This window comes from Panthera leo, chromosome B3 (assembly GCF_018350215.1).
Source record: "Panthera leo isolate Ple1 chromosome B3, P.leo_Ple1_pat1.1, whole genome shotgun sequence".
Lineage (NCBI taxonomy): Eukaryota > Metazoa > Chordata > Mammalia > Carnivora > Felidae > Panthera > Panthera leo.
Genome location: NC_056684.1, coordinates 59,357,227 through 59,384,101, shown reverse-complemented (window position 1 = coordinate 59,384,101; position 26,875 = coordinate 59,357,227). Strand labels below are relative to the sequence as shown.

Here is a 26,875-nt window from a genome sequence, read left to right as displayed (position 1 = left end):
GCTCCTGCTTCATGTTTTATACTCCCCCACCTCTTAAAAAAAAAAAAAAAAGGGCTAGAGAGCGGGAAAGAGAGAATCTCAAGTGGGCTCCACACCCAGCATGGAGACCCACATGGGGCTTAATCTCATGACTTGAGTCAAAATCAAAGAGCTGGATGCCTGGGGTGCCTGGGTGGCACAGTTGGTTAAATGTCTGACTCTTGATCTCAGCCCAGGTCATGATCTCACTGTTGGTGAGTTCAAGCCCTGCATTGGGCTCTGCGCTGATGCTCTGGAGGCTGCTTGGGATTCTGTCTCTCCTCTCTGCCCCTCCCCCACTTGTGATCTCTCTAAATAAATATTTAAAAAAAAAAGACGCTTAACTGACTGAGCCACCCAAACGCCTCTACTTTGTCCTTTTTAGGAAATAGCACCTGTAAAGAAATACATTTGACCCTTAACACAATTTGAACTGTGTGGGTCCACTTATACATGGATTTTTTTTCAGCAAATATATTGAAATTTTTTTGGAGATTTGCGATAACTTGAAAAAACTTTCAGATGAACCACATAGCTTAGAAATATTGAAAAGATAAAGGTATGTCATGAATGTATAACATATATGTAGACACTAGTCTATTTTATCACTTACTACCATAAAATATACACAAATCTATTATAAGTTAAAATTTATTAAAACTTCAACACTTACAGACCATATGTGGTGCCATTCACAGTCGAGAGAAATGTAAACAAACATAAAGATGTGGTATTAAGTAGTAACTGCGGAAAATTAACTGCTGTACTACTGTACTACTCGAATAATGATTTCCTAGCTATCCTATTGCTATTGTGGTGAGCTTAATTATAGCAAGTATCTAGTTAAAATGCTAATCATCTCCATGTGAACATTTTATCTTTAGTAAATTGTGTATCATAGTAAAAAGTGATCTCTTGGGGTTCTTGCATATTTTTCACTGTGTTTAGTGCAATACTGTACACCTTGAAAAACATCATAGGACTCCTACAAAGCACCACTAGTGATTCTGGAAAGTGCTCCCAAGAAGTGGGGAATATTCAGGAGAGTACAGGAAAAAGTTGAATTGCTTGATAAATACTATAAATTGAGGTCTGCAGCTGCAGTTGCCTGGCATTTCAAGATAAATGGATCTAGCATAAGGACTGTTGTAAAAAAAAAAAAAAAGAAAAAAAATTGTAAAGCTGTTACTGCATCTATTCCAGCAAGTGTGAAAACCTTGTACTTTTTGCAAAATACCTTTTTATCTGAAGATGCAGCTTTTATGTGGGTGTAGGATTGCTCTAAGAAATGCATACCTGTAGACTGATATGACTCGAGGAAAATTGAAGTCATCATATGACAAAGTAAATGGAAGGTGAAAGATAGAAAGCTGGAGAATTTAATGCCAGCAAAGGATGGTTTGATAATTTTAGAAAGAAGTTTGGCTTTAAAAACGTTAGAATAACAGGAGAAGTAGCTTCCGCTGATCCAAGACTGAAGACAAGTTCCCAGACACCATTAAGAAAAATGCTGAGAAAGAATATCTGCTTGAACTGGTTTCTAATGCAGAGGAAAGTGCATTCTGGAAAAAAAAAAAAAAGCCACAAAGGACATTTATTAGTAAGAAAGAGAAATGAGCACCAGATTTAAGGCACAAAGGAATAGGCTAACTCTACTGTGCAAATACATTGTGATCAGGACTGCCATTCTCTATAAAGCTGCTAATCCTCACCCTCAAAGGGAAAAGATAAATACCAGCAGCCAGTTTTTTGGCTGTACAACAGGAGGTCGTGGAAACAAGAGCCCATTTCTGGATCACCGATGCTTTCTCCCTGAGGTCAGGAAGTACCTTGCCAGTAAGGTACTGCCTTTTAAAGTTCTTTCGATGTTGGGCAATGTCCCTGGCTACCCAGAACCCAAGGCATCAAAATGTTGCCCCCAAACACTGTCTCTAATTCAGCCTCTAGATCAGGGGGTCATTAAGGACTTTGAAGGCTCATTACACATGGTACTCTATAGAAAAGATTGTCCACACCACCAAGAGAACCCCAGCAGAAAAAACATCTGAAAATCAAGAATGAGAACACCATTGAAGATGCCACTATTGTGACAGAAAAAGCCATGAAAACAGTCAAGCCTGAAAGAATAAATTTCTGCTGGAGAAAACTGTCCAGATGTTGTACATGACTTCACAGGATTTATGACAGAGACAGTCAAGGAAATGATGACAGATTGTGGTTATGGCAAAAATGGTTAGTGTGAAAGGTTTCAGGATGTGGATCTTGGAGGAATTCAACAGCTAATAGATGCCCCCCGAGAGGAATTAATAGAAGAGTGCTTGATGGAGAGGAATGCTTCTGAACCAGTCCCAGATGATTGAAGCAGTGCTAGAAAATAAATTGACATTAGACAATCTGGCAGAAGCATTCTAATTGTTCAAGACTGCTTTTGACTTCTTTTATGATGTGGACCCTTCTATGGTACGGGCACTGTAACTAAAGCAAATGTTGGAAGAAATATTGGTACAATATAGAAACCTTTTTAGAGAAATGAAAAAACAAGCCAGACAGAAGTTATGATATATTCCATAAAGTTACACTCAGTGTGTTGCCTCTCCTGCCTCCCCTTCTACCTCTACTACCTCGTCCACCCCTTCTGTTGCTATTACCCCTGAGCCCCTCCTCTTCCTCCTTAGCCTATTTAACGTGAAGATGATGAGATGAAGACCTTTATGATGGTCCACTTCCACTTAGTAAATAATTATTCTGCTGTACAATTAATAAACTTATCTGTTGTATACATACATGTCTCTCTGTGTGAAAATCTTTGACCTGTACAGCAAGAAATATATGAGCATTTTTGTGTCTTTATCATCATCATTGCCTAAGTAGTCATTGTGTAGAACATCATGTGCAAGACTTGTATGGAAGTTGATAGCCTATCCTTACATAGGCATAAGGTGAGTACTATTTAATATAAAATTAATAATTTGTTAGCTTCTTTATAATTTTGCTTTCAAAGAGTTACATTACCATACAGTATACCTTTTTCTCTTGTAAATTGGAGCAACTGCATATCAGCTTATTAAAACAGGTAAGTGATATTTTTAAAAAAATTTAACTATTTCCAATATTGCATTGTGAATATGACTGTAATACTGGATCTCATAAAAATTTTATAGGGATTAATCCATTAGTGTATAGGCTAGGCTACTGTGAAGCAACTGTATTGATTACACTAGGCTACCATAAAGCAACCATATTGCCACTTCATTATCAATGCATGAATTGTTGTACCTGTACGTAAATATGAATTTCATTTTCATATTATGTTTTTATTTTTGATGTCATGTTAGTAATATGTATATAATATCTATAGTGTTTTGTATCATATAAGACAATATTGACAGGTACTGACAGATGATTTATTTTATAAACAGATGACATAAACTTGTGGGATTGAAAAAAAGTGTAGTACTATGAATGTATTTTCTTTTTCTTATGATTTTATTAACATTTCTTTTCTCTAGCTTACTGTATTGTAAAAGTACAGCATATAATATGCATAACCTATAAAATATGTTAGTTCACTGTGTTATTATTGAGGATCTTGGTCAATAGTAGGCTATTAGTAGTTAAGTTTTTGGGTAGTCAAATGTTATACATGGGATTTTCAACTGCATGGTGGGTTGGTGCTCTTAACCTCTTGTTCAAGGATCAGCTGTGCTTGAAGTTCAAAAACTACTTCAGCCTGATTTTCTTTTATTACTTTGAAGTATAGTTTAATTTAATACTATGAAAAATGGCATATATAGCATGGTCTTATTTTTTTCTAAATTTCTTTGTCATTCTATTTGTCTAAGTACATACAGAGATATCTATAATGATAGCTTAGTATTTTAATGATCATTTTAGTTAATTCTGGATTTGCAGTAATTTTTTAAAAAATTTTTTTTAATGTTTTTTATTTATTTTTGAGACAGAGAGAGACAGAGCATGAACAGGGGAGGGGCAGAGAGAGAGGGAGACACAGAATCCGAAGCAGGCTCCAGGCTCTGAGCTGTCAGCACAGAGCCTGACGCGGGGCTCGAACTCACGAACTGTGAGATCATGACCTGAGCCAAAGTCGGAAGCTTAACCGACTGAGCCACCCAGCTGCCCCGGATTTGCAGTAATTTTTAATAGTTACTGTCTTTCTACATTTCTGTATTGTTATTTATAACAATGGAGAGTTTTGTTCTAAAAATAAACACTATAAACAAATATGTGAGGATATTAACAGTGGTTAACTCTAGATAGGAGGAGGAGTGTATGTGATTATAATTTTTTCCCTCCCTTTCCTTTTAAAAAATTCTGTTTAAGTTTAAAATAAAAAAAGAAGAAAACAAAAATGCCTGAATATTTCAGAGCAAATTAAGCCAAATTTGGAGAGGACAGTTGGTCTGGTTCGTACTATGACATATGGCATAGTAACATAATTTATCCAGATCTGAGAAGTGATGATTTAGTAGTTGGTAATCCACCTGTGAAAAGGATAATCCCTAGAAGTAGTAATAATACTACTTTTTTTTTTTTTTTTTTTTTTTTTTTTTTTAGAGAGAGAGTGCAAGCAGGGAGGGGCAGAGGGAGAGAGAGAGAGACAGAGACAGAGAGAATCTTAAGCAGGCTCCACACTTAGCACAGGGTTCCACGTGGTGCTCGATCCCATGACCCTGGGATCATGACCTGAGCCGAAATCAAGAGTCAGATGTTCAACTGATGGAGCTACCCAGGAGCCCCAGTAGTAATAATATTAATGTGGAATTGAAATACATGCATTTTCATGGTGTATTTAGGGGATAACGTATTTTTAAAATTATCACTTTGTGCCAGGACCAAATAACCTTATGAAAATTGTGCTGAGAATGATATATAGAAGCATACTGAAGAGATAAAGTAGTAATGGTAGTTATACTGTTTTTAGTAGAAGGGAATTATGCTGAATGTGAAATAAAGAGTAGATTTCTCATTTCTTGAGATTTCATGAACTAAAGTCATAATAAACTATAATTCTTTTCCCTTCTGCATTATGAAAAAGTAGTTTGCAAAAGCTGGAAATGGTTAAAATAAATGTGACAATATCATTGGATTAAAAATTAGAAAAAAGTAATTTAGTGATAATATGACATTGTTAGTTCTGACTTTCTGAATGGGAGGGTGGGTATAATTATAGACTAAGAAGTAATACAAACATAAATAGTTTAATGACAGAAAGTGTTGCTACTTTTCACTAGTTTTTGTCTATCTCCCTGCCCTCAACTCTCTTCCAGACTCACCAATCTGAAGAAGATGGAATTTATGTTTTTCAACCCCACAGTCAGCCAGTTAGCTGTCTTTACTTCTCACCTGCCAATCCGGCTCACATACTCTCACTGAGCTATGATGGCACATTACGCTGTGGGGATTTTTCAAGGGCTATTTTTGAAGAGGTAAATGTTAATGTGTTTACATGTTGGCTTGAGATAATATTCTGGATTATTTATGAAATGACACATGAATGATTATTATACCAATCAGAATGGGTGAAGTGGTACAGAGTAGGAATTTTAGAACTGCACTGCTTAAGTTTGAAACCCAGACCATCTGTTACTACTTGTATGACCTTGGAAGTTTTTACCTAATAGGGTTGTCATGAGGGTTAAATGATTTAATTTAGATAAAGTGGTTAGATGATCCAGCCAGGCACGTAAGTATTTGCTCTTAATTATTTTTTAATCTTTGCAAAAATATTTTATTTTGTATTACTGTTTTTTGATTAAAGTATAGTTGACACACAATATTACATTAGTTTTAGGTGTATAACAGTGATTCAACAACTGTATACATTATGCTATGCTCACCACAAGTATAGATACCATCTGTCAGCCTGCACAGCTATTACAATACAATTGACTATATTCTCTATGCTGTACATTTTATCCATTTTTATTCCCATATTCATTACATTACTAGAAGCCTGTATCTGCCATTCCTCTTCATTTATTTTGCCTTTCTCTCATCCCCACCCCACCCCTCTGACAACCACCAGTTTGTTCTCTGGGTCTGTTTCTGGTTTTTTGTTGTTGTTGTTCATTTGTTTTTTAGATGCTGTATAACTTAAATCATACACTTTCTTTGTCTGACTTACTTCACTTAGCATAATATCCTCTAGGTCCATCTATGTTGTCACAAATGGCAAGATCTCATTCTTTTTTTATGGCTAAGTAATATTCCATTTGTGTGTGTGTGTGTGTGTGTGTGTGTATGTATGGATATACACACACTCACCACATCTTTGTTCATTTATCAATGGACATTTAGGTTGCTTACATATCTTCACTTTTATAAATAATGCTGTAATGAACATAAGGGTACGTAAATCTTTTCAAATTAGTGGTAATTTTTTTTAATGTTTATTTATTTATTTAGAGACAGAGCATCCTGTGTGTGAGCTGGGGAAGGGCAGAGAGAGAAGGAGAGAGAGAATCCCAAGCAGGCTCTGTGCTGGCAGCGCAGAGCCTGCTGCAGGGCTTGATTTCGTGAACCATAAGATCATGACCTGAGCTGAAATCAAGAGTCTGACTTAACCAGCTGAGCCACTCAGGCACCCCATTGAATTAGTGTTTTCATTTTCTTTGGGTAAATACTAGTAGGATTACTGGATCATAGGGTTTTTCTATTTTTAGTTTTTTGAGGAAACTGCATACTGTTTAGTACAATGGCTGTATAATTTATTCCGACCAACAGTGCACAAGGGTTCCTTTTTCTCCACATCCTTGTCAATACTTGTTATTTCTTGTATTTTTGATAGTAGTCATTCTAACAGGTATAAGGTGATATCTCATTGTGGTTTTGATTTGCATTTCCCTGATAATTAGTGATGTTGAGCATCTTTTCATGGGTCTGTTGGCTATCTCCATGTCTTTGGAAAAGTATCTGTTCATGTCCTCTGCCCATTTTTAATTGGATTACTTGGGGAAGTTTTGGGGTTGTTATATAATTTGGATACTAACACTTTATCAGGTATACTGTTTGCAAATATCTTTTCCAATCATTAGGTTGCCTTTTCATTTTTTTGATGATTTCCTTTGCTGTACAAAAGCTTTTTATTTTGATGTAGTCCTAATATTTTTTATTTTGTTTCCCCCACTGTAAGAGACATATGTAGAAAAATGTTTCTGAGTCTCATGCCAAAGAGATTACTTCCTTGTGTTTTCTTGTAGTTGTATGGTTTCAGATCTCCCATTTAAGTCTTTAATCCATTTTGAGTTTATTACTTTTTAATTAATTAATTTTTAAAGTAAGCTCTACAGCCAATATGGGGCTTGAACTCATAACCCCAAGATCAGGCATAGTATGCTCTACCAATTGAGCCAGCCAGGCACCCCACTTAGGGTTTATTTTTGTGTATGGTGTCAGAAAGTGGTCCAGTTTCTTATTTTTCATGTAGCTGTCCAGTTTTCCCAGCACCATTTATTGAAGAGACTGTCTTCCCCCATTGTGTGTTTTTGCCTCCTTTGTCATAGACTAATTGACCATATAAGCATGGGTTTGTTTCTGGGCTCTCTATTCTGCTCGATGGATCTATTTTTGTCTCAGTCCCGTACTGTTTTGATTATTATAGCTTTGTAATATGTTTTGAAATCTGGGATTGTGATACCCCCATCTCTGTTCTTTCTCAAGATTGCTTTGCCTATTTAGGTTCTTTTATGGTTCCATACAAATTTTAGGATTATTTGTTCTAGTTGTGTGAAAAATGCTGTTGGTATGTTGATAGGGATTGCATTGAATCTGTAAATTGCTTTGGTTAGTATGTACATTTTAACACTATTGGTTCTTTCAGTCCGTGAGTATGGTGTATCTTTCCATTTGTCTGTGTCATCTTCAATATCTTTGATCATTGTTTTCTAATTTTCAGAGTACAGGTCTTTTACCTCCTTGCTTAAATTTATTCCCAAGTATTCTTTTTGGTGTAACTATAAATGGATTTGTTTTCTTTTTAAACATTTTTTTTTCAGTTTTATTTATTTGAGAGAGAGAGAGAGAGAGAGAGAGACACATTGGGGGTGGGGGAGGGGCAGAGAGACAAGGAGAGAGAGAGAGAATCCCATGCAGGCTCCACACTGTCAGTGCAGAGCCCGACACAGGGCTCGAACTTATGAACTGTGAGATCATGCCTTGAGCCAAAATCAAGGGTTGGACACTTAACTGACTAAGCCACCCAGGTGGATCAAATAGAATTATTTTCTTAATTTCTCCTTCTGCTACTTTGTTATTATTAGTTGTAATATAATGCAACAGATTTCTGTATATTAATTTTGCATTCTGTAACTTTCCTGAGTTCATTTAGTACTTCTAGTAGTTTTTGGTGGAGTATTTAGGGTTTTCTATGTATAGTATCATGTCATCTGCAAACAGTGACAGTTTTATGGTTTCCTTACCAATTTGGATGCCTTTTATTTCTTTTTGTCTGCTTGTTGTGGCTAGGACTTCCAAGTACTATGTTGAATAAAACTGATGAGAGTGGACATCTTTGTCTTGTTTCTAATCTTAGAGAAAAAACTCAATTTTTCACCATTGAGGGTGATATTAGGTGTGTGTTTGCTATATATAGGCTTTATTGTGGTGAGGTATGTTCTCTCTAAACCCACTTAGTTGAGAATTTTTATCATGAATGGATGTTGAATTTTATAAAATGCTTTTTCTGCATCTATTGAGATGATATGATTTTTTATCCTTTATTTTATTAATGTGTATCATGTTGATTGGTTTGCAGACAGTGAACCATCCTTGCATCCCCAGAATAAATCCCATTTGATTGTGGTAAATAATCCTTTTAATGTACTGTTTAATATGGTATACTACTGTTGTGCTGAGGGCTCTTTGTATCTGTGTTCATCAGGAATATCGGCCTACGGTTTTCTTTCTGTAGTGCTTTGGTTTTGCTTGCCTTGTAGAATGTATTTGGAAGCTTTCCTTCCTATTCTGTTTTAGCACAGTTTGAGGAGACTAGGTATTAACTTTTCTTTAAAAGTTTGGTGGAATTCAGGGGTGCCTGGTGGCTCAGTCAGTTAAATATCTGTCTCTTGATTTCGGCTCAGGTCATGACCTCATGGTTGGTGAGATTGAGCCCTGCGTCAGGCTTTGCACTGATAGCACATAGCCTGCTTGGGGTTCTCTCTCTCTGCCCTTCCCCAACTTGTGCATGTGCATGCATGCTCTCTCTCAAAAGAAATAAATAAACATTAAAAAAAATAAATGTTTGGTAGAATTCATCTGTAAATCCATCTGGTCCTGAACTTTTGTTTGTTGAGTTTTTTGATTACTAATTCAATTTTGTTACTAGTAATTGGTTTGTTCAGATTTTCTGTTTCTTCCTGATTCAGTTTAGGAAAATTATGTTTCTAGGAATTTAGTCATTTCTTCTAAGTCGTCTGATATTTTGGCGTATAATTTTTTGTAGTCTCTTACAATTATTTGTATTTCTGTGGTGTCTGTTGTTACTTTTTTTTTGTTTCTGGTTTTATTTATTTGAGTCCTCCCTTTTTCTCTTGATGAGTCAGGCTAAAGGTTTATCAGATTTACATATCTTTTCAAAGAACCATCTCTTGGCTTTATTGATCTTTTTTGTTTTTGTTTTCTTTTTTAAGCGTGTATTCATTTATTTCCCTTCTGGTCTTTTTTATCTTCTTCCTTTTACTAACTTTAGGCTTTGGCTTTGTGTGTCGTCTTTTTCTAGTTCCTTTAGGAATAAGGTTAGATTGTTTATTCAAGGTTTTTCTTGTTTAAGGTAGGCCTGTAGTGCTACAAATTTCCCCCCTAGAACAGCTTTTGCTGTATCCCAGAGATAATGGATTATTGTTTTTTCATTTTCATTTGTTTCCATGTGTGTTTTACTTCCTCTTTGATTTCTTCATTGATCCATTGATTGCTTAGTAGCATGTTATTTAGCTTCTATGTGTTTGTGTTGTTTCTAGTTTTTTTTTTTTCTGATAATTAATAGTTTCATACTGTCAGAAAAGATGCTTGATATTTCAGTTTTCTTACATTTATCGAGTCTTGTGTCTTAACATGATTTATCCTGGAGAATATTGCATGTGTACTTGAAAAAAATGTGTATTCTGTTGGTTTTAGAGAAAGTGTTTTGTGTACATCTGTTAAGTCAGTCTGGTCTATTGTACAGTTCCAAGACACAGTTTCCTTACTGATTTTCTACCTGGATGATTTATCCATTGGTGTAAAGTGGGGGTATTAAAAAGTCTCCTACTATTACTGTATTGCTGAGCATTTCTCCTTTTATGTGGGTTGATATTTGCTTTACGTGTTTAGGTGCTCCAGTGTTGGGTACATAGATATTTATGATTGTTACATTCTTTTGTTGGATTGATCTCTTTGTCATTATGCCCTTCTTTGTCTCTTGTAACAATATTTTGTTTTTGTTTTTGAGAGAGACAGAGCATGTGAGTGGGGGAGAGAGGCAGAGGGAGAGGGAAAGAGAGAATCCTAAGCAGACTCCATACTCAGTGTGGATCTCAACCTGAGTCAAAATCTAGAGTTGGATGCTCAACTGACTGAGCCACCCAGGCACCCCACAGTCTTTGTTTTAAAGTCTATTTTGTCTGCTGGAAGTATTGCTGCACTGGTTCTTTTTCCCCTTTTCCATTTGCATGGAATGTCTTTTGCCATCCATTCACTTTTAGTCTGTATGTGTCCTTAGGTCTGAAATGAATCTCTTGTAGGCAGCATATAGATGGGTCTTGTTTTTTTTTTTTTTTTTTAATCCATTCAGTTACCCTGTGTCTTTTGATTGGAGCATTTAGACCATTTACGTTTAAAGTAATTATTGTAGGGGGGCCAGTCTAACACCTGCAAGGTCAAATTAAGTTGAAGTCTATTTAAGAATAGTTGAAAGATTGGGGCCTTTGGGGGCTCAGTTGGTTAAGGATCCAACTTCAGCTCAAGTCATGTTCTCATGGTGTGTGAGCTCAAGCCCCTCATTGGGCTCTCTGCTGTCAGCATGGAGCCTGCTTTGGATCCTCTGTCACCGTCTTTCTCTGCCCCTCCCCTGCTCACACTCTCTCTATTTTCTCTAGAAAATAAATAAACATTAAAAAACAAAAAAGAATAGTTTGAAGATCTTGGGCTCATACTCAGGACCACTATTCTCCCAGGGACACTCTACCTAGATGACCTAGAAACCTTGGAGGTTTGTAATCATTTTGATTTCTGGCACAATGCACCAGAATCTTCCAAAGGCTGAGAAATCTGTTAATGTAATCCCAGTGATTACATTTTAGTTTACTACTTAAATATCTACTGCTTAATGCTTACCATAATCATACTATTTGAAGTGAGCTTTCAAATTTGCTTAACTGTATCAAATTTCCTTAATAATTCTTACAAATCAAACTTTTTTAATAGTATGGATTTTCATCTTTGTGAAGTTTAGGATGATTTAGATGTAGGATTTTATCCTTTATCTTAAGTGTGACTTTTAAAGTTTCTAGAAGTCCTCAGTGTAAGAGCAATTTATATGTAATAGACAACAAAGAGAACAAGGCCATCACTGAAGTTGCTTTGTAAATACTAATTGATGGTATAATTTTATGCCTTAATCTTTTACATAAGAGATAATTTTTGTCAAAAGTCTTCTTCAAATTGTTTAATGATAACACTTTGGTTATTAAGGTACAACCATGTAGTTATCTATGCAAGTCATGTTCTGTTTTATATTTGTCTTTATTCTTATAAGAAAGTTGGAATTTGAAATTTAAAGGTATGTGTATATCATATCAGTCACTTAATAATAACTACTTAATTTTTTAAACAGCTTTACTGACATATAATTTACGTATTGTACAATTCACCCATTTAAAGTTAAAGTCCAATGGTTTTTAGTATATTTACAGAGTTGTGAAACCATTATCAGAGTCTAATTTAAAAATATTTCATCACCCCAGAAAGAAACCCCTTGCCCATTAGCAGGTAGTCCCAATTTTCTCTCTCCCACCAGCCCCAGACAACCACCAATCTACTTTCTATCTTTCTAGATTTGCCTATTCTAGATATTTCATATAAATAGAATCATACAATTTGTAGTCTTTTGTGACTTTATTCTTTTTTTTTTTTTTTAACGTTTATTTATTTTTGAGACAGAGAGAGACAGAGCATGAACGGGGGAGGGGCAGAGAGAGAGGGAGACACAGAATGGGAAGCAGGCTCCAGGCTCTGAGCCATCAGCCCAGAGCCCGACGCGGAGCTTGAACTCACGGACCGTGAGATCGTGACCTGAGCTGAAGTCGGATGCTTAACCGACTGAGCCACCCAGGCGCCCCGTATTCTTTTACATAACAATGTTTTCAAGGTTCATCCATGTTGTGAAATGTCATTACTTCATTCCTTTTTGTGGCTGAATAATATTTCACTGTATGGATATACCACATTTTCATCATTTGTGTTGTTTCCATTTTTTACTATTGAAAATAAGGTTATTATGAACATTCATGTACAGCTTTTGTGTGAACATAAGCTTTCATTTCTCTTGAGTATATACCTAGGAGTGGACTTGCTGGGGCATATGGTAACTCCGTGTTTAACATTTTGAGAAACTATCAAACTGTTTTCCATACTGGCTCTACCATTTTACACACTCATCAACAATATATGAGTGTTTCAGTTTTTCCACATCTTTGCCAACACTTATTGTTGGTTACTATAGCCATCCTAGTGAGTATGAAGTCCTGTGTCATTATGGTTTTGATCCTCATTTCCCTAATGATTGATACTCAGTGTCTTTTCATCTGCTTATTGACCATTTGTAGTTCTTTACAGAAATGTTGATTTCTTTAAATATTGGATTCTTTGCCTAATTTTTAATTGGGTTATCTATCTATCTATCTATATATACACACACAATACACACATATGATTTCTCCATATATAAATATATATATATATATATATATATATATATATATATATATATATATATATATATCTCCATCTCTCTCTATATATAAGGTTATTTATATATATAAGTTTATATGTGTATATATATATATATATATATATAAGTTTATTTGAGAGAGACAGAGCATGAGCAGGGGAGGGACAGAGAGAGAGAGAGAGAGAGAGAGAGAGAGAGAGAGAGAATCTCAAGCAGGCTCTGCATGGTCAGAGCCCAGTATTTGTAGGGCTTGAATCCATGAAACCGTGAGATCATGACCTGAGCTGAAATCAAGAGTTGGACTCCTAACTGACTGAGCCACCCAGGTACCCCTATATATGTATATATATATTTTTAAGTTTATTTATTCTCAGAGCCAGAGCACGCACAAGCAGGTGAGGGGTAGAGAGGAGAGACAGAATCCCAAGCAGGCACCACACTATCAGCACAGAGCCCGATGTGGGGCTTGAACTCAACTGTGAGATCATGACCTGAGCCAAGATCAAGAGTTGGACTCTTAACCACTGAGCCACCAAGGCCCTCCCATATATATATATATATATATATATATATATATATATATATATATATATATATATATTATATATATGTGTGTATGTGTGTGTATATTTATATATTTTTTTAAGTCTGGTTTATTGAGGTATAAGTTATATGTAGTAGAATTTATCCCTTTAAGTGTATGGTTCTATGAGCTTTGGCAAATTGTGTACACCCGTGTAATGCAACCAAAATCAATATAGAGAAAATTTCCATCACCTGAAAAAATTACCTTATGACCCTTTGTAGTCAGTCTCCTCCCCCTTCCCACAGCCCCTGACAACCACTGATGTGATTACTGTCCCTATAACTTTGCTCCAGAATGTCAAGTAAATGGAATCGAATCATATGGTATGTAGCTTTTTATGTCTGACTTCTTTCAGCTAGTATAATACTTTGAAGATTCATCCATGAAGTTGCATGCATAAGTAATGTGCTCCTGTTACTTCTGATTGAGCAGTTACCTTGTGTTAGACATTTACCTGAGAGTGCTTTATATATATTATTAAGCCTTATAACACTCTATGAAATAAATAATGTTATCCTCACTTAACAGTTGAGAAAACTGAGGTAAAGAGGTTTATTAGCTTGCTCAGGAACATAAATGGTAGTGCTAGAGTTTTCACTTGGGTCTGTCTGACTTCACTGCACTTAAGCCCCTGCACTTAACCATTTTTAACATACTGACTGAATACTTCAGGTTTCATTTGTGTATATTGGGCTTTTTGGGTGTATGGGGGTTATGATGATTTCAGTTAATTAATTTGTTAATCTCAGTTTATAATAGTACGTTAAAACTAAATACCAGCAATTAGTGATTCAATGTTGCAAATTGTGGTTATTCTCTTACTTGTGTCTGACACATTCTACAACTGTTATTTTTTATTTTTTATGTGTGTGAGACCTGAGCCCAAAGTAATAGTACTGTGGATTATAAGTGATTAAAAATCATAACATTAATATATGCTTATGATAACATATTTACAGTAAATAGGGTGTGCAAAGGAAATCTGCTTTTTCCCCATTTCCACTCTGCAGAAGTAAGCCTTGTAGTTCTTGGGTATGCTTCAAGAAAGTACACATATACTTACAACCATGTAATTTTGTACTAATGGATTCATACTGTATACATACTTTTTTTGCAACTTGCTCTTTTCACTTACTAGTATGGAGAGATTATAGTACAAATCTACCTCATTCTCTTTAGCATTTCATGGTATTTCAAAGTAGTGATGTACCATCATTTATTAAACCAGGCCTCTTTTGGTGGACATTTAGGTTGCTTCTTTAAAAAAATTTTTTTTTAATTAAAAAAATATTTATTTTTTTGAGAGAGACAGCATGAGTGGCAGAGAGAGAGAGGGAGACACAGAACACATAGCAGGCTCCAGGCTCTGCGCTGCCAGCACAGAGCCCAATGTGGGGCTCAAACCCATGAACTGTGAGATCATGACCTGAGCTGAAGTCAGACACTTAACCCACTGAGCCACTCAGGCGCCCCTAGGTTGCTTCTTATTGCTATTGTAGGCAGTCTTGCAGTAGGCAACTTTATATATATCTTAGATAAATTTTTGGGTCAGAGAGTACAAGCATTAAATAGTTTGATAGGTGTACTCTGGTTGTCAGAAATTTGCTATGTATTTATTTACACTTCTACCAAGAGTAGGTGATGAACATTTGGCTATATTTTTTTGGACTTAGGTGGCAAAATTCCTTGATATATTAAGGTATTTGAATTGGGTAGAATTCATATTTAGTTCATTTCCTAGTAAGTGTCACAGGGTAGATCTGCAACTGAGGTTTGGTGGATTTAAGAGATTTGGCATGTAACCCTGACATGGGTAGATGGGCCATTTGATTGTAGGGGAGTCTCACAGCTGATCAGTGCCTTTGTTTTCATCTCTGTAAAAAGGGGTGATCATTCTGCCTGGTGCTTTCTGTGGGATGATGGAAGAATAAATGAGATTATTAGGTAAAGTGTTTCATAGATTTTTACCAAAGAATTTATGCATCTGTTTTCTTTAAAAAGGAGAGTGTTGTATAAGTTGTTACTTATATCCTTAGGTATGTAGAGATGAAAGAAGTAGCTTTTCCTCCTTTGACTTCTTGGGAGAAGATGCTTCCACTTTAATAGTGGGACACTGGAATGGAAATATATCGCTGGTGGATAGACGGACACCTGGAACTTCTTATGAGAAGCTTATCAATTCTTCTCTGAGAAAAATAAGAACTGTTCATGTCCACCCAGTGCATAGACAGTATTTTATCACTGCAGGATTGAGGTATGTTCTTCATAAAGTTTTGTGATTCAGGCCTTTTAAAGTTAGGAATATTGCTTTAGTTTGGATGTCAAAGATCTCCAACTTTTGTGATACCCCATATGGTCAAATAATTTTGATTTCTACACCAATTGAGGTTTTATTGAATGTGATTTTTTTAAAAGAGAGATTCTTTTGGATTTAATAAATAGTGAAAATATTAAACCAGAACACATTTTTGTTTTCCGTGGCATCACATGCATTTAATTCTAGTCTCTTGAGAAGAAAACTTATAAAAAAACCTGTATGTGACATAGAACTTGTTGGTCTGTGTTCATTTTTTTTCTCAGATTGGAAAACCAAGTAGAATCTTGTTGTCTACACAGTGTAAAATTATTACAGATTAGAATGTTCTGTCTTAATTGTTCTTCAGTGTAATGAGTATTTGAGTGTCTAATTAATGTTCAGCACTATTCGAGAGCTCACTAAAACTGAGAATTATTCTCCCCTTACAGGGATACTCATATTTATGATGCAAGGCACCTGAATCCCAGGGGAAGCCAGCCTTTGATTTCTTTGACTGAACACACAAAGAGCATCGCTTCTGCATATTTTTCACCTCTTACTGGTAACAGAGTAGTGACCACATGTGCTGATTGTAAGCTGAGGTAAATTGGGGAGATAGAAATGTGTTGTTAAGGAATCTAAAGAGTCTGTAGCTACTGTGTCAGTAAACTGGTAGCTTTACTACTGCTCCCTATTGAATTGCTAGTATTATTGTTTTGTAGCCATTTCTCTGTTCCTAGCCAGATCAATAACCTATATTTAATGGCTTTTCAAAAGTTTTTGGGCCTGGAAATTTCCTTGAGATCAGCAGGAAAGGTCTATAGCTACTTCAGGAAGTAGATGTCAGGCTTTCCTTTGAGCCCTGAGCAATCCCAGAATTCCCAATAAAACCAGGCTGTGATAATGTTGGAAGAAAGATAATTTTAGCATAGGGACAAACTCTTATGTTGGGGATAGTGGGGTCTGCCTTACATGTGAAATGCTGAGTGTAGGCAGGCAGAAAAGATAGCAAAAATTGGGCTTCTGTACAAACTACTGGTTACAGTTTTATGGTTTTAGCTTTTTGGTACTTCCTAAAATGGCTTTAAAAATGAAATGTAAACAGTTGAACAAAAATTAGAATGTAGTGCCAATAAAAAAGATGTGAAGAATGTTAATACAACCACAAAGGAAATGATTTTGTTCTCTTCTGTAATTCCTGGTTTTGCTTAGCATTGTAAGCATTTATTATTTTATGAGAGTTTTTACCTTAAGTGATTCTGGAATTCATTGGTTGAATAGTAGGACACTGGATGGAAATATATGACTGGTGGATAGACAGTATCTGTTGAATGTATCTGTTGAATATATATTGTGGGCCCAGCTCTAGAAAGGCACCTAATTTCTGTTATACTCTTCTATTGGGAAGAGCATGGTTTTCGGTTTGTGACAAATACCCAGTTAGTTTCTAGTAAAGTCTGTGAGCATTACCCAGGTAATGCATTAAAAGATTTAGTCACCAGGCAGTGGCAGCCCATTGTCTCTTTTCCACCCATACAGTTTTCTTTGTCTCAGAAGCTACCTATTTTTCCCATTTCTTTCCATTTGCACTGTAGAGTTTACATTAGCTGTTAATGATTCACCTTTCTGGTCATCTAAGTAGGCAATAAGCTCTAGTGCCAAGAAACTGCACTGGAATAGCTAGGTGCATAAAGAAGGGGGAGGTGGTGTGATGTGGGTAGTTTCTTTCTCTACCTGGTAGAGGCTTCTGGACTCTTTGAGTTATCCCACAAGAACTTCTCCCCTTGGTTGCTGGTCAGTCATAGTCTTGCCAGCATCTGAAAATGACATTGTTTAGTCCCTCACTAATGAGTCTCATGGGGGAATTGCTCTTGATATGTGCATGCACTTTTAGGTTATTTGTACATTTTCAGACCATATCCCTTTATATATGATCTATATTGTGATTTCTAATAGATTTCACCAGATTATCACTTTATAATGTGCATTTTACATTTGGGGTAATAGCATTTAAATAAATTATTTCTACACTAAACTATAAAGCACTGAATTTTATAATATTTCTTGTAATTTTTGTTAAAGCCTGATCCTATATATTTTAAAATAGCAATCATATTTCATATCATGAACCAATGAAAAGCTTGTTAAATACACTGATGTTTCAGAAAATTTTTAAGAAACAGTAAAAAGGGTGTTACTTTATTCCTGATCTTTATTTTGCAGAATCTTTGACAGCAGCTGTATATCCTCTCAGATTCCTCTGCTCACTACCATCAGGTAGGTTTCCATATGCTGAATAATGTAGACCCTGGATTGCTATCAGCTATTTAGAGTGCATACATTAGACATCTGATGATCAAAGAGATGTAATAAGTCTGATTTTTGTATTACATTAAGTGTCCTAGGTTGCTAGTTCCTATCCTGTTTAGAAGTGTTCTTGCTTCCAGGTTCACTGTATTTTTAAAGAAGTTCAGTCTCTTAGTCAGTAGCTGTTCTCTACAGCTGGGTGGTTCTGTTTGGTTAAGGTGGATGACTGTATTCCACTTGAATTATTTATGGTATCTTATTAAAGAAGATTGTAACTACTTACCCACTGTGAGGCCAGCTGAAGCTCTCTTTGTTTATACCTGTTTGTTGTGAGCTTAAATGGTTTCCCCACCTTCCCACTTACTTTCTTTGGTTACTTTCTTTCTTTTTTTTGCATCTGCTATTTTTAATGTATGTACAGTATTTTACATCCAACTTGCGTCAATGCCTTCTTCCTAGATGTCTCTCTTTGTGAGTATTTATGGAGTTGGGAATAGGGTATGCAATATGTTGATTGTTGCTTCATGCATTTTATAGTCTGTGGAAGCTACATTTAAGTGTGTTTGTTTCCTTTCTCATAAATTGTCCCTCTTCATTTCCTTTTTCAAACTTTATACCCATTAAACCTTGATTCTTCCTTCTCCCTCCCTTCCAGACCTTGGCAACCACCTTTCTACTTGACACTTAATGAGTACTTATAACTACTTTAGATACTTTATATGAGTAGAATCATGGTACTTGTCATTCTTTGACTAGTGTATTTCACTTGACATCATGTCGTCAGTGTTCTCTTATGTTCTAGCATGTGACAGGGTCTCATTTTTTAAGGCTGCATAATATTTCATTGTATGTGTAATCCACATTTTCTTTATCCCGTTTATCTGTTGAAGGACATTTGGGTTGTTTCTACCTTTTGGCTATTGTAAATGCTGCAGTGAACATGGGTGTGCAAATATCTCTTCAAGGTCCTTTGAATTATTTTGGGTATATAGCCCAGAAGGAGGAGTTTTTTAATTTTTGAGGAACTTCCATATTGTTTTTCTGTAAGGGCTATACATTTTACTTTCTGATACTACCAGCAGTACACCAGGGTTCTAATTTCTCTGTATATTCATCACTTTTCTCTTCTTCTTCTTTTTTTTTTAAGTTTATTTATTTATTTATTTTGAGAGAGAGAGATACACACACACACACAGAGGCAGAGAGGCAGAGAGTGGAGAGACAGAATCCTAAGCAGGCTCTGCACCATGAGCACAGAGCCCGATGCAGGACTCGAACTCAAGAACCCATAAGATCATGACCTTAGCTGAAGTCAAGAGTCAGACACTTAACCCACTGAACCACCCAGGTGCCCCTCACTTGTTTTCTGCTCTTTTGTTAGTGATTATCTAAATGGGTGTGAGGTAATATCTCACTGTGGTTTTGATTTGCATTCCTCTAATGATTAGTGATATTGAACATCTTTTCATATGCTTTTGGCCATTTATGTATTTTCTTTGTAGAACTGTCTATTCAAGTCTTGCCCATTTTTGAAATGGGTCATTTTTGCTTTCAATTTTTTAAAAATGTTTTTTATTTATTATTTTGGGAAAGAGAGAGAAAGGGACAGAGCACAAACAGGGGAGGGGCAGAGAGAGGGGGGAGACACAGAATCCAAAGCAGGCTCCAGGCTCTGACCTGTCAGCACAGAGCCCAATGCAGGGCTCAAACCCACAAACTAAGATCCTGACCTGAGCTGAAGTCAGATGCTCAACTGACTGAGCCACCTGGGCGCCCCTAGTTTGAGTTGTAGGAGTTACACTATTTTGTAGGTTGCCTTTCATTCTGTTGATTGTTTCCTTTGGTGCACAGAATTTTTGAGATTAATATAGTCCTATTTGTCTGTTTTGCTTTTGGTGTCATATCCAAGAAATCATTGCCAAATCCAATGTCCTGAAGTTTTTTCACTATGTTTTCTTCTAGGAGTTTTGTTTCAGGTCTTATGTTTAAGTCTTTAATCCATTTTGAGTTATTTTTGTATATGGTGTAAGATTACTGTCTAACTTTGTTCTTTTGTATGTGGATATCCAGTTTTTCTGGCACCATTTGTTGAAGACACTCCCCTTTCCCTATTGTGTGGTCTTGGCACCCTTATGGAAGGTCATTTGACCATATACATGAGAGTTTATTTCTGGGCTCTCTGTTACGTTGGACTGTATGTCTTTATGCCAGTACCACTCTATCTTAATTACTGTTACTTTGTGGTATATTTTGAAATCAGGAAGTGTGAGGCCCCCAACTTAAAAAAAAATCTTTTTTTTAAAGATTATCTTGGCCATTTGTGGTCCTTTGAGCTTACATATCAGTTTTAACATTATTTTTCTGTTTCTGTACAAAATGCCATTGGGATTTTGATAGGTATTACATTCAATTTATAGATCAGTTTGAATAGTTAAGAACATTTCAACAATATTAAATCTTCCAATTTATGGACATGATGTCTATTTATTTGTATCTTCTTTGATTTGTTTTTGTAGTGTTTTGTAGTTTTCAGTGTACAAATCTTTCACTTCTTTGGTTAAATTTATTCCTATGTATTTTATTCTTTTTTTGTAAATGGGATTGTTTTCTTAATTTCCTGTCCAGATTGTTCATTGTTAATGTGTAGAAATGCAACTGATTTTTGTACATTTATTTTTGTATCCTGCAATGGTGCTGAAATTGTTTTAGTTTAACAGTTTTTTATGTGAGTGTAGAGTCTTAGAATTGAATTTTATGTGAGTGTGGAGTTGTGTCATGCAAACAGATAATTATACTTCTTCATTTCCAGTTTGGGTGCCTTGTATTTCTTTTTCTTGTCTAATTGATCATCATGTGAGTGTTCAGAATGTCCCCCTTATCAAATGCTTGTTGGTGTAATGGTGATGTCTCACAGGTAGGATCTAGCTACCTGTACAGTTGTGAACACCTGGCATTTAGATTAGTGTCTCTAGTCCTACCAGATTTATGTTGGTAAGAAACATACTTCGGGACTGTGTTGGATAGAAATGGCAAGAGTGGGCATCCTTGCCTTTTCCCTGATCTTTGAGGAAAAGCTTTCAATCTTTCACCATTGAGTATGATATTAGCTGTGGGCTTTTTGTATATGGCCTTTAATATGTTTAGATAGTTCCTTGTGTTCCTAGTTATTGAATGTTTTTATCATGAAAGGGTATTGATTTTGTCGAACGATTTTTCTGCATCGAGATGATCTCATGGTTTTTGTCCTTCATTCTGTTAATGTGGTATATTAAATCATTTGAGTTTTGTATGTTGAAACATCTTTGCATTCCAGATACACATCCAACTTGATCATAGTGTATAATCCTTTTAATGCACTACTGAATTCAATTTGTTAGTATTTTGTTGAGGATTTTTGCATCAGTATTCATCAGGGATGTTAGTCTGTCATTTTATTTTTTTGCAGAGTCCTTTTCTGGTTTTGGTATCAGAACAGTGCTGGTTTCAAAGAAATTTGGAAGTTCCCCCTTAATTGTTGGGAAGAATTTGATGAGCATTGGTGTTTATTCTTTAAATGTTGGGTAGAATTCTCCAGCAAAGCCATCTGGTCCTGGGCTTTTCTTTATTGGAAGGTTTTCGATTGGTGTTTTAATCCCCTTAGTAGTTAGTTATAGGCTTAGATTTTCTGTTTCCTCACGGTTCGGTCCATGAGGAAATGCCATTTCTTCTGGGTTAACCAATATGTTGGCATATAATTGTTCGTACTGTTCTCTTGTAATCCTTTTTATTTTTGTGACATAAGTTTTAATGTCCTCGCTTTCATATCTGATTTCAGTTACTTGCATTTTATCTTTTATTCTTTTTTTTTCACTTTTTTTTCCTAATCTAGGTGAGGGCTTGTCAATTTTGTCGATCTTCTCAAAACACCAACTTAGTTTTTTTTTTTTTTCTATTGTTTGTTTTTTTTTCTATTGTTTTTCTATTCTCCATTTCATTTAGCTCTGTTTTAAATTTTTCTTTTTTAATGTTTATTTTTGAGAGACACAGAGAGAGGGACAGAGCATGAGCAGAGAAAGGAGAGAGAGAGAGAGACATAGAACCCAAAGCAGGCTCCAGGCTCTGAGATGTCAGCACAGAGCCTGATGCGGGGCCCGAACTCATGAACTGTGAGATCATGACCTGACTTTTAGCTCTGCTTTAATCTTTATTGTTTCCTTCCTTCTTCTAACTTTTGGTTGAGTTTGTTCTTCTTTTTCTAGTTCCTTGAGGAACTAGGGTGTGTTGATTTTGAGACTTTAGTGTTTACTGCTATACATTTCCCTCTTAGTATTGCTTTTGTAGCATCCCATAAATTTTGGTATGTTGTGTTTCATTTTTAATTTTTCAGATATTTTCTTTCTTTTTAAAATTTTTTCAATATTAATTTTTGAGAGAGAGCAAGCATGAGTTCGGGAGGGGCAGAGAGGGAGACACAATCTGAAGCAGGCTCCAAGCTCTGAGCTGTTAGCACACAGTCTGACACGGGGCTTGAACCCATTAACTATGAGATCATGATCTGAGCCCAAGTCTGACACTTAACTGACTGAGCCACCCAGGTGCTCCATTGTCAGATATTTTCTAATTTCTCTTGTGACTTCTTTGAGCCCCAAATATATTTTTACTTAAAAATTTATGGAATATAAAATGATCTCAGGGTTTGGTTATCAGGGGAATACAAATACGGGATTATAGATTCTATTAAAATGGCAATAACCTGGATTATATATTTCTTATTTCTAGGGCTTCTTCTATTTGTATGTTTAAAAAAAAAGGAAGGGTGAGGATTCTATTGAGCTAGGAAATAGTGAACAAAAAAGGTGCTATTTTTTTTTTTTAACTTTAGAGGGAGATTGCATGAGTTGGGGAGAGGGGCAGAGGGAGGGAGGGAGAGAGAGAGAGAGAGAGAGAGAGAGAGAGAGAGAGACTGACTCTTAAGCAGGCTCCGTTTTGAGCAGGGCTTGATCCTACAACCCTGGGATCATGACTTGAGCTGAAATCAAGAGTTGGTTGCTCAACCAAATGAGCCACCCAGGTGCCCCCAAAAGGTGCTGTTTTAACAGAGAGTAACCATCCACTGAGTACAAACCACTGTACTTGGCACTGGAGATTCAGAAGTACAGAAGACATCATCTCTGTCCTGATTTTCACTTTCATTTTTTTTTTTTTTTTGAAAGAGAGTGAGAGAGTACATGCATGTATGAGCAGGGGAGGAGCAGAGGGAGAGGGGGAGGGGGAATCTTAAGCAGGCTCCATGCCTAGTGCAGCCGGGCTCCATCTCAAGACTGTGAGATCATGACCTGAGTCGATATCAAGAGTTGGATGCTTAACTTACTGAGCCACCCAGGCATCCCAAGAAAGGAACAACCATGAAGGGACTAATTTTCAGGGTTTTTTTTTTTTTAAGTTTATTTGTTTATTTTGAGAGAGAGAGAGAGAGTGAGCAGGGGAGGGGCAGAAAGAGAGAGAGAGAGAGAGAGAGAATGTGAATGAATCCCAAGAGAGAGAGAGAGAGAGAGAGAGAGAGAGAATGTGAATGAATCCCAAACGGGCTCTGCACTGTGAGATCATGACCTGAGCTGAAATCAAGAGTCAGACACTTAACTGACTGAGCCACCCAGGCACCCCTAGTGTTCAGTTTTATATGAAGGATGAGATTAGGCTGATGGTAACTCAGTAACTTAATGAGAAGCTTGGCAGAGAAAACCAGCATTTAGGAGCATTGCCATGTTTACTGTCTGCCGATTGCTGCCTTCAGTTATTTAACACTTACTACCTTTAAAAAACTTGCTTTTTTCACTAGGCACAACACCATCACTGGGCGATGGCTGACCAGGTTCCAGGCTGTGTGGGACCCTAAACAAGAAGACTGTGTCATAGTTGGCAGCATGGCTCATCCACGACGGGTGGAAATCTTCCATGAGACAGGAAAGCAGGTGCATTCTTTTTTTGGTGGAGAATGCCTTGTCTCTGTGTGTTCCATCAATGCTATGCACCCAACTCGGTATATTATGGCTGGAGGCAATTCCAGTGGGAAGATACATGTTTTTATGAATTAAGAAAGTTGCTGAGTGTTTGGTTTAGCAACACCAATTTGTTCAAATCAGTGTCTAAGGAGCCTAGTAATTCATGTGCCTTGGTCTGTTTACTTGTTCATATGTTCTTCTTAGCAAATATAAAATTGCTTTATTAGTAAGAACTGTGAGCAGAATGTACTTTTTAGTAAGGGAGAAGGCTTTTAAGTTGTTTCTGTAGGTTGGGGAGGGAATTTGAGGGGAGGCTATGATTGCTTCAGCACTTTAATCAGGCAGTATATTGAGAAATTCTAGCATTATAAATTACAAAGCTTTGGTTATTATTAAAAGTTTTTGTGGTTTAATGATACGGGTTTTGATAGTGACATTTGGATTTGTGGTTTATTTTATAGTTTGGAGTGAATATTTATTTCTAGACTCATATACTGGAAGAGATCCTAACTTAGTGATTTTCAAACTTTTAATTTTTTTAAATAGAGAGCTCTTTTTTCCCCCGCCTTTAAATTCAGTGTTATGTGAAATCCCAAGATAATTGTTGAGAAGCCTTAGTTGACTCGGGCAGGGCCTGGGTCTGTGTGTGCTGACCCTTTGATCTCCTCTAGATGGCTCTTGAGACATGGCTGAGGAATTCTAGGTCTTCTAGGAACAAGGTTTGGATCTGCCTGACCCTTGTAAGCCAGGGTGAGATTGCCTTCAGACCAGTGTTTTCCACACTGTGGTTTATAGCTATTCACATGAAATCAGTTTAGCCATGACCAGAGTTTAAAAAAAGGAAAAGGAAAGAAATAGTAAAGAATAGGAAACATAGAGTAAGGGTTGTTTTGTGAAACTTAGTTATATATGCATGCATATTTGTACGTATATATGCACATGTATATTCTGATGTAAAATATATGTCTTTATTATTGTGGTACTGCTGTAGGTCATGGTTTAAGAAGTGAAAGCTCCTGCCTTAGAAGGTCTCAGATACACTTACCTATCCCTGTCTTTAAACTCTCCAGAGGAGATTTATTATCTTCTTAAGTGAATACCTTCATGCCTAATTCATATTTGGAGGAAATGTTGTGAAAAACGACTTTTGGCATTTTTTGTCATAAATTTTTTTTTTCCCTAGAAGTTAGGGCAATTTGAAAGTGTTTGTTGTTGGAAGGGTAGCTACAAAATCAGTGACTGACATTACTGTAAGATATTACCTTTTTGCTAGATATTTACCTTGTTGCTCTTCATTGACAAACTACTACTGAAGGACCATTATAGTTTTTGGCAATATGTTTGAATTCTAAGAGGAAATGTCTTCTCAAATTGTGTATCACAGAAATAAAGTCACATGTATAATTTCCTTCTCTGTAATTATTGAGGCCTAGTTTATTAAATAGGTTATAAGTAATAAGAATTCTGTTTTCTTGATGAGAGGATTATAGAAATTGGAAGTGAAATGGAAATATTCATTTATGAAATGGAAGGGAAAGCTAAGTGAGGTTGACTTCTATTAAACTGCCCTGGAGATAATAAATGAAGCCTGTAGGCTCCTTTCCCTTTTCTTTTCTTTTCTTTTTTTTTTTTTCCCCCCTTTCCCTTTTCTACACCACTTCATTTCACAGGTCCCAGAGTGTGGCTACTTTTGTGAAAAGTGCTGTTTTTTAAAGATATTGAAAAATACTCTCATTGAAATTAGTACCATCATTTAAGCTTTGAATCCTTGGTGGTAATTGCCCGGTTTCTGCAATAAATGTTAGCAAATTCTTGATGTTTGTCACTTTTGTGGTTTCTTTTGCCATTTTAGCTTCATAAACTGTACTATTTATATCTAATTCCAGTTAATAGAGTTCTGTCTTCTTGATGCAATGCAGGAAGGAAGGAAAGTGAGTGGGGACTTGTTTCTCAGTGATAAGCTCTATAATGGAGTAATTGTTTAAATCTACAAAGCACATAAAGGAAAATTGTCTCCCTTAGGACATCCTTAAACTGTAATCTGTTGTGAAAGGTACTTCTCCCAGAGACTTGTTTAAAGCTTTATGGCTTCTGTAATTATTCGTATGTTATGATTGCTTTCTCTCTTTTTTTAAGTTGGGCTTTATGATATCTCTTAAGCACGTAAGCTCTGTATTCCTCTTGAGTCATTTTCTTTGAGATGCCCACCCTTTTATGCCTTTAAGGAGGAAGGAGACTATTCTCAGGCGGACAGGGACTTGGTCAAACTCGGAGAGACTTAAAAATGATTAGGAATTAATAAATCTTAGTTCCTTAAGTCCTGTTTTGGTATTCATGCCTTTGAGTTTCCTTTCCACAGAGATGACTTTGCAAAGGCAGTTCTCCAGGAAAGCAGGGAGCTTGGGGCTGTGTACACAAAGATTTAAATCCTTTCAGTCAGTTATAGTACATGGGGAGGGAGGAGGGCAGACACATGTACCTTCTGTATCAATCCAAGAGGAAGCAATATATGCCCTTCAACTTCAGGTTCCAAAAACTTAGGTGTCCTTTTGCTAGGCTGTCCCTTCTGATTTAGTACTTTTTTTGGTTTTTCCTTTTTAGTATGGTATTGATGGCCAGTAAGGAGTCTTAGTCCCAGGACAGCATAAACCCATATTTTGGTTCATTTGGTTATAAGTGTTTTTGGATTTTCAAATGAAAAGGTGAAATTTTGTGAGGAAGATAACATTTAGTACAGAGGCAGG

At 36.2% G+C, this 26,875-nt stretch overlaps 1 protein-coding gene across 4 annotated transcripts in view; it reads left to right on the top strand.

Annotated features, from left to right (window-relative positions):
* WDR76 (WD repeat domain 76) overlaps positions 1 to 24,689 on the top strand; it is a 61,280-nt gene extending 36,591 nt beyond the window's left edge. For 3 of the 4 annotated variants that reach the window (XM_042942176.1, XM_042942174.1, XM_042942177.1), the window contains 5 exons: positions 5,271 to 5,465; positions 15,584 to 15,801; positions 16,293 to 16,445; positions 18,067 to 18,120; positions 23,969 to 24,689. In XM_042942176.1, the coding sequence (XP_042798110.1) occupies positions 5,271 to 5,465; positions 15,584 to 15,801; positions 16,293 to 16,445; positions 18,067 to 18,120; positions 23,969 to 24,224 (876 nt within the window). In that variant the 3' untranslated portion in view covers positions 24,225 to 24,689. The remainder of the gene's footprint in view (positions 1 to 5,270; positions 5,466 to 15,583; positions 15,802 to 16,292; positions 16,446 to 18,066; positions 18,121 to 23,968) is intronic. The other variant, XM_042942175.1, reaches the window with a different exon arrangement.
* Positions 24,690 to 26,875: the final 2,186 nt, after the last annotated feature.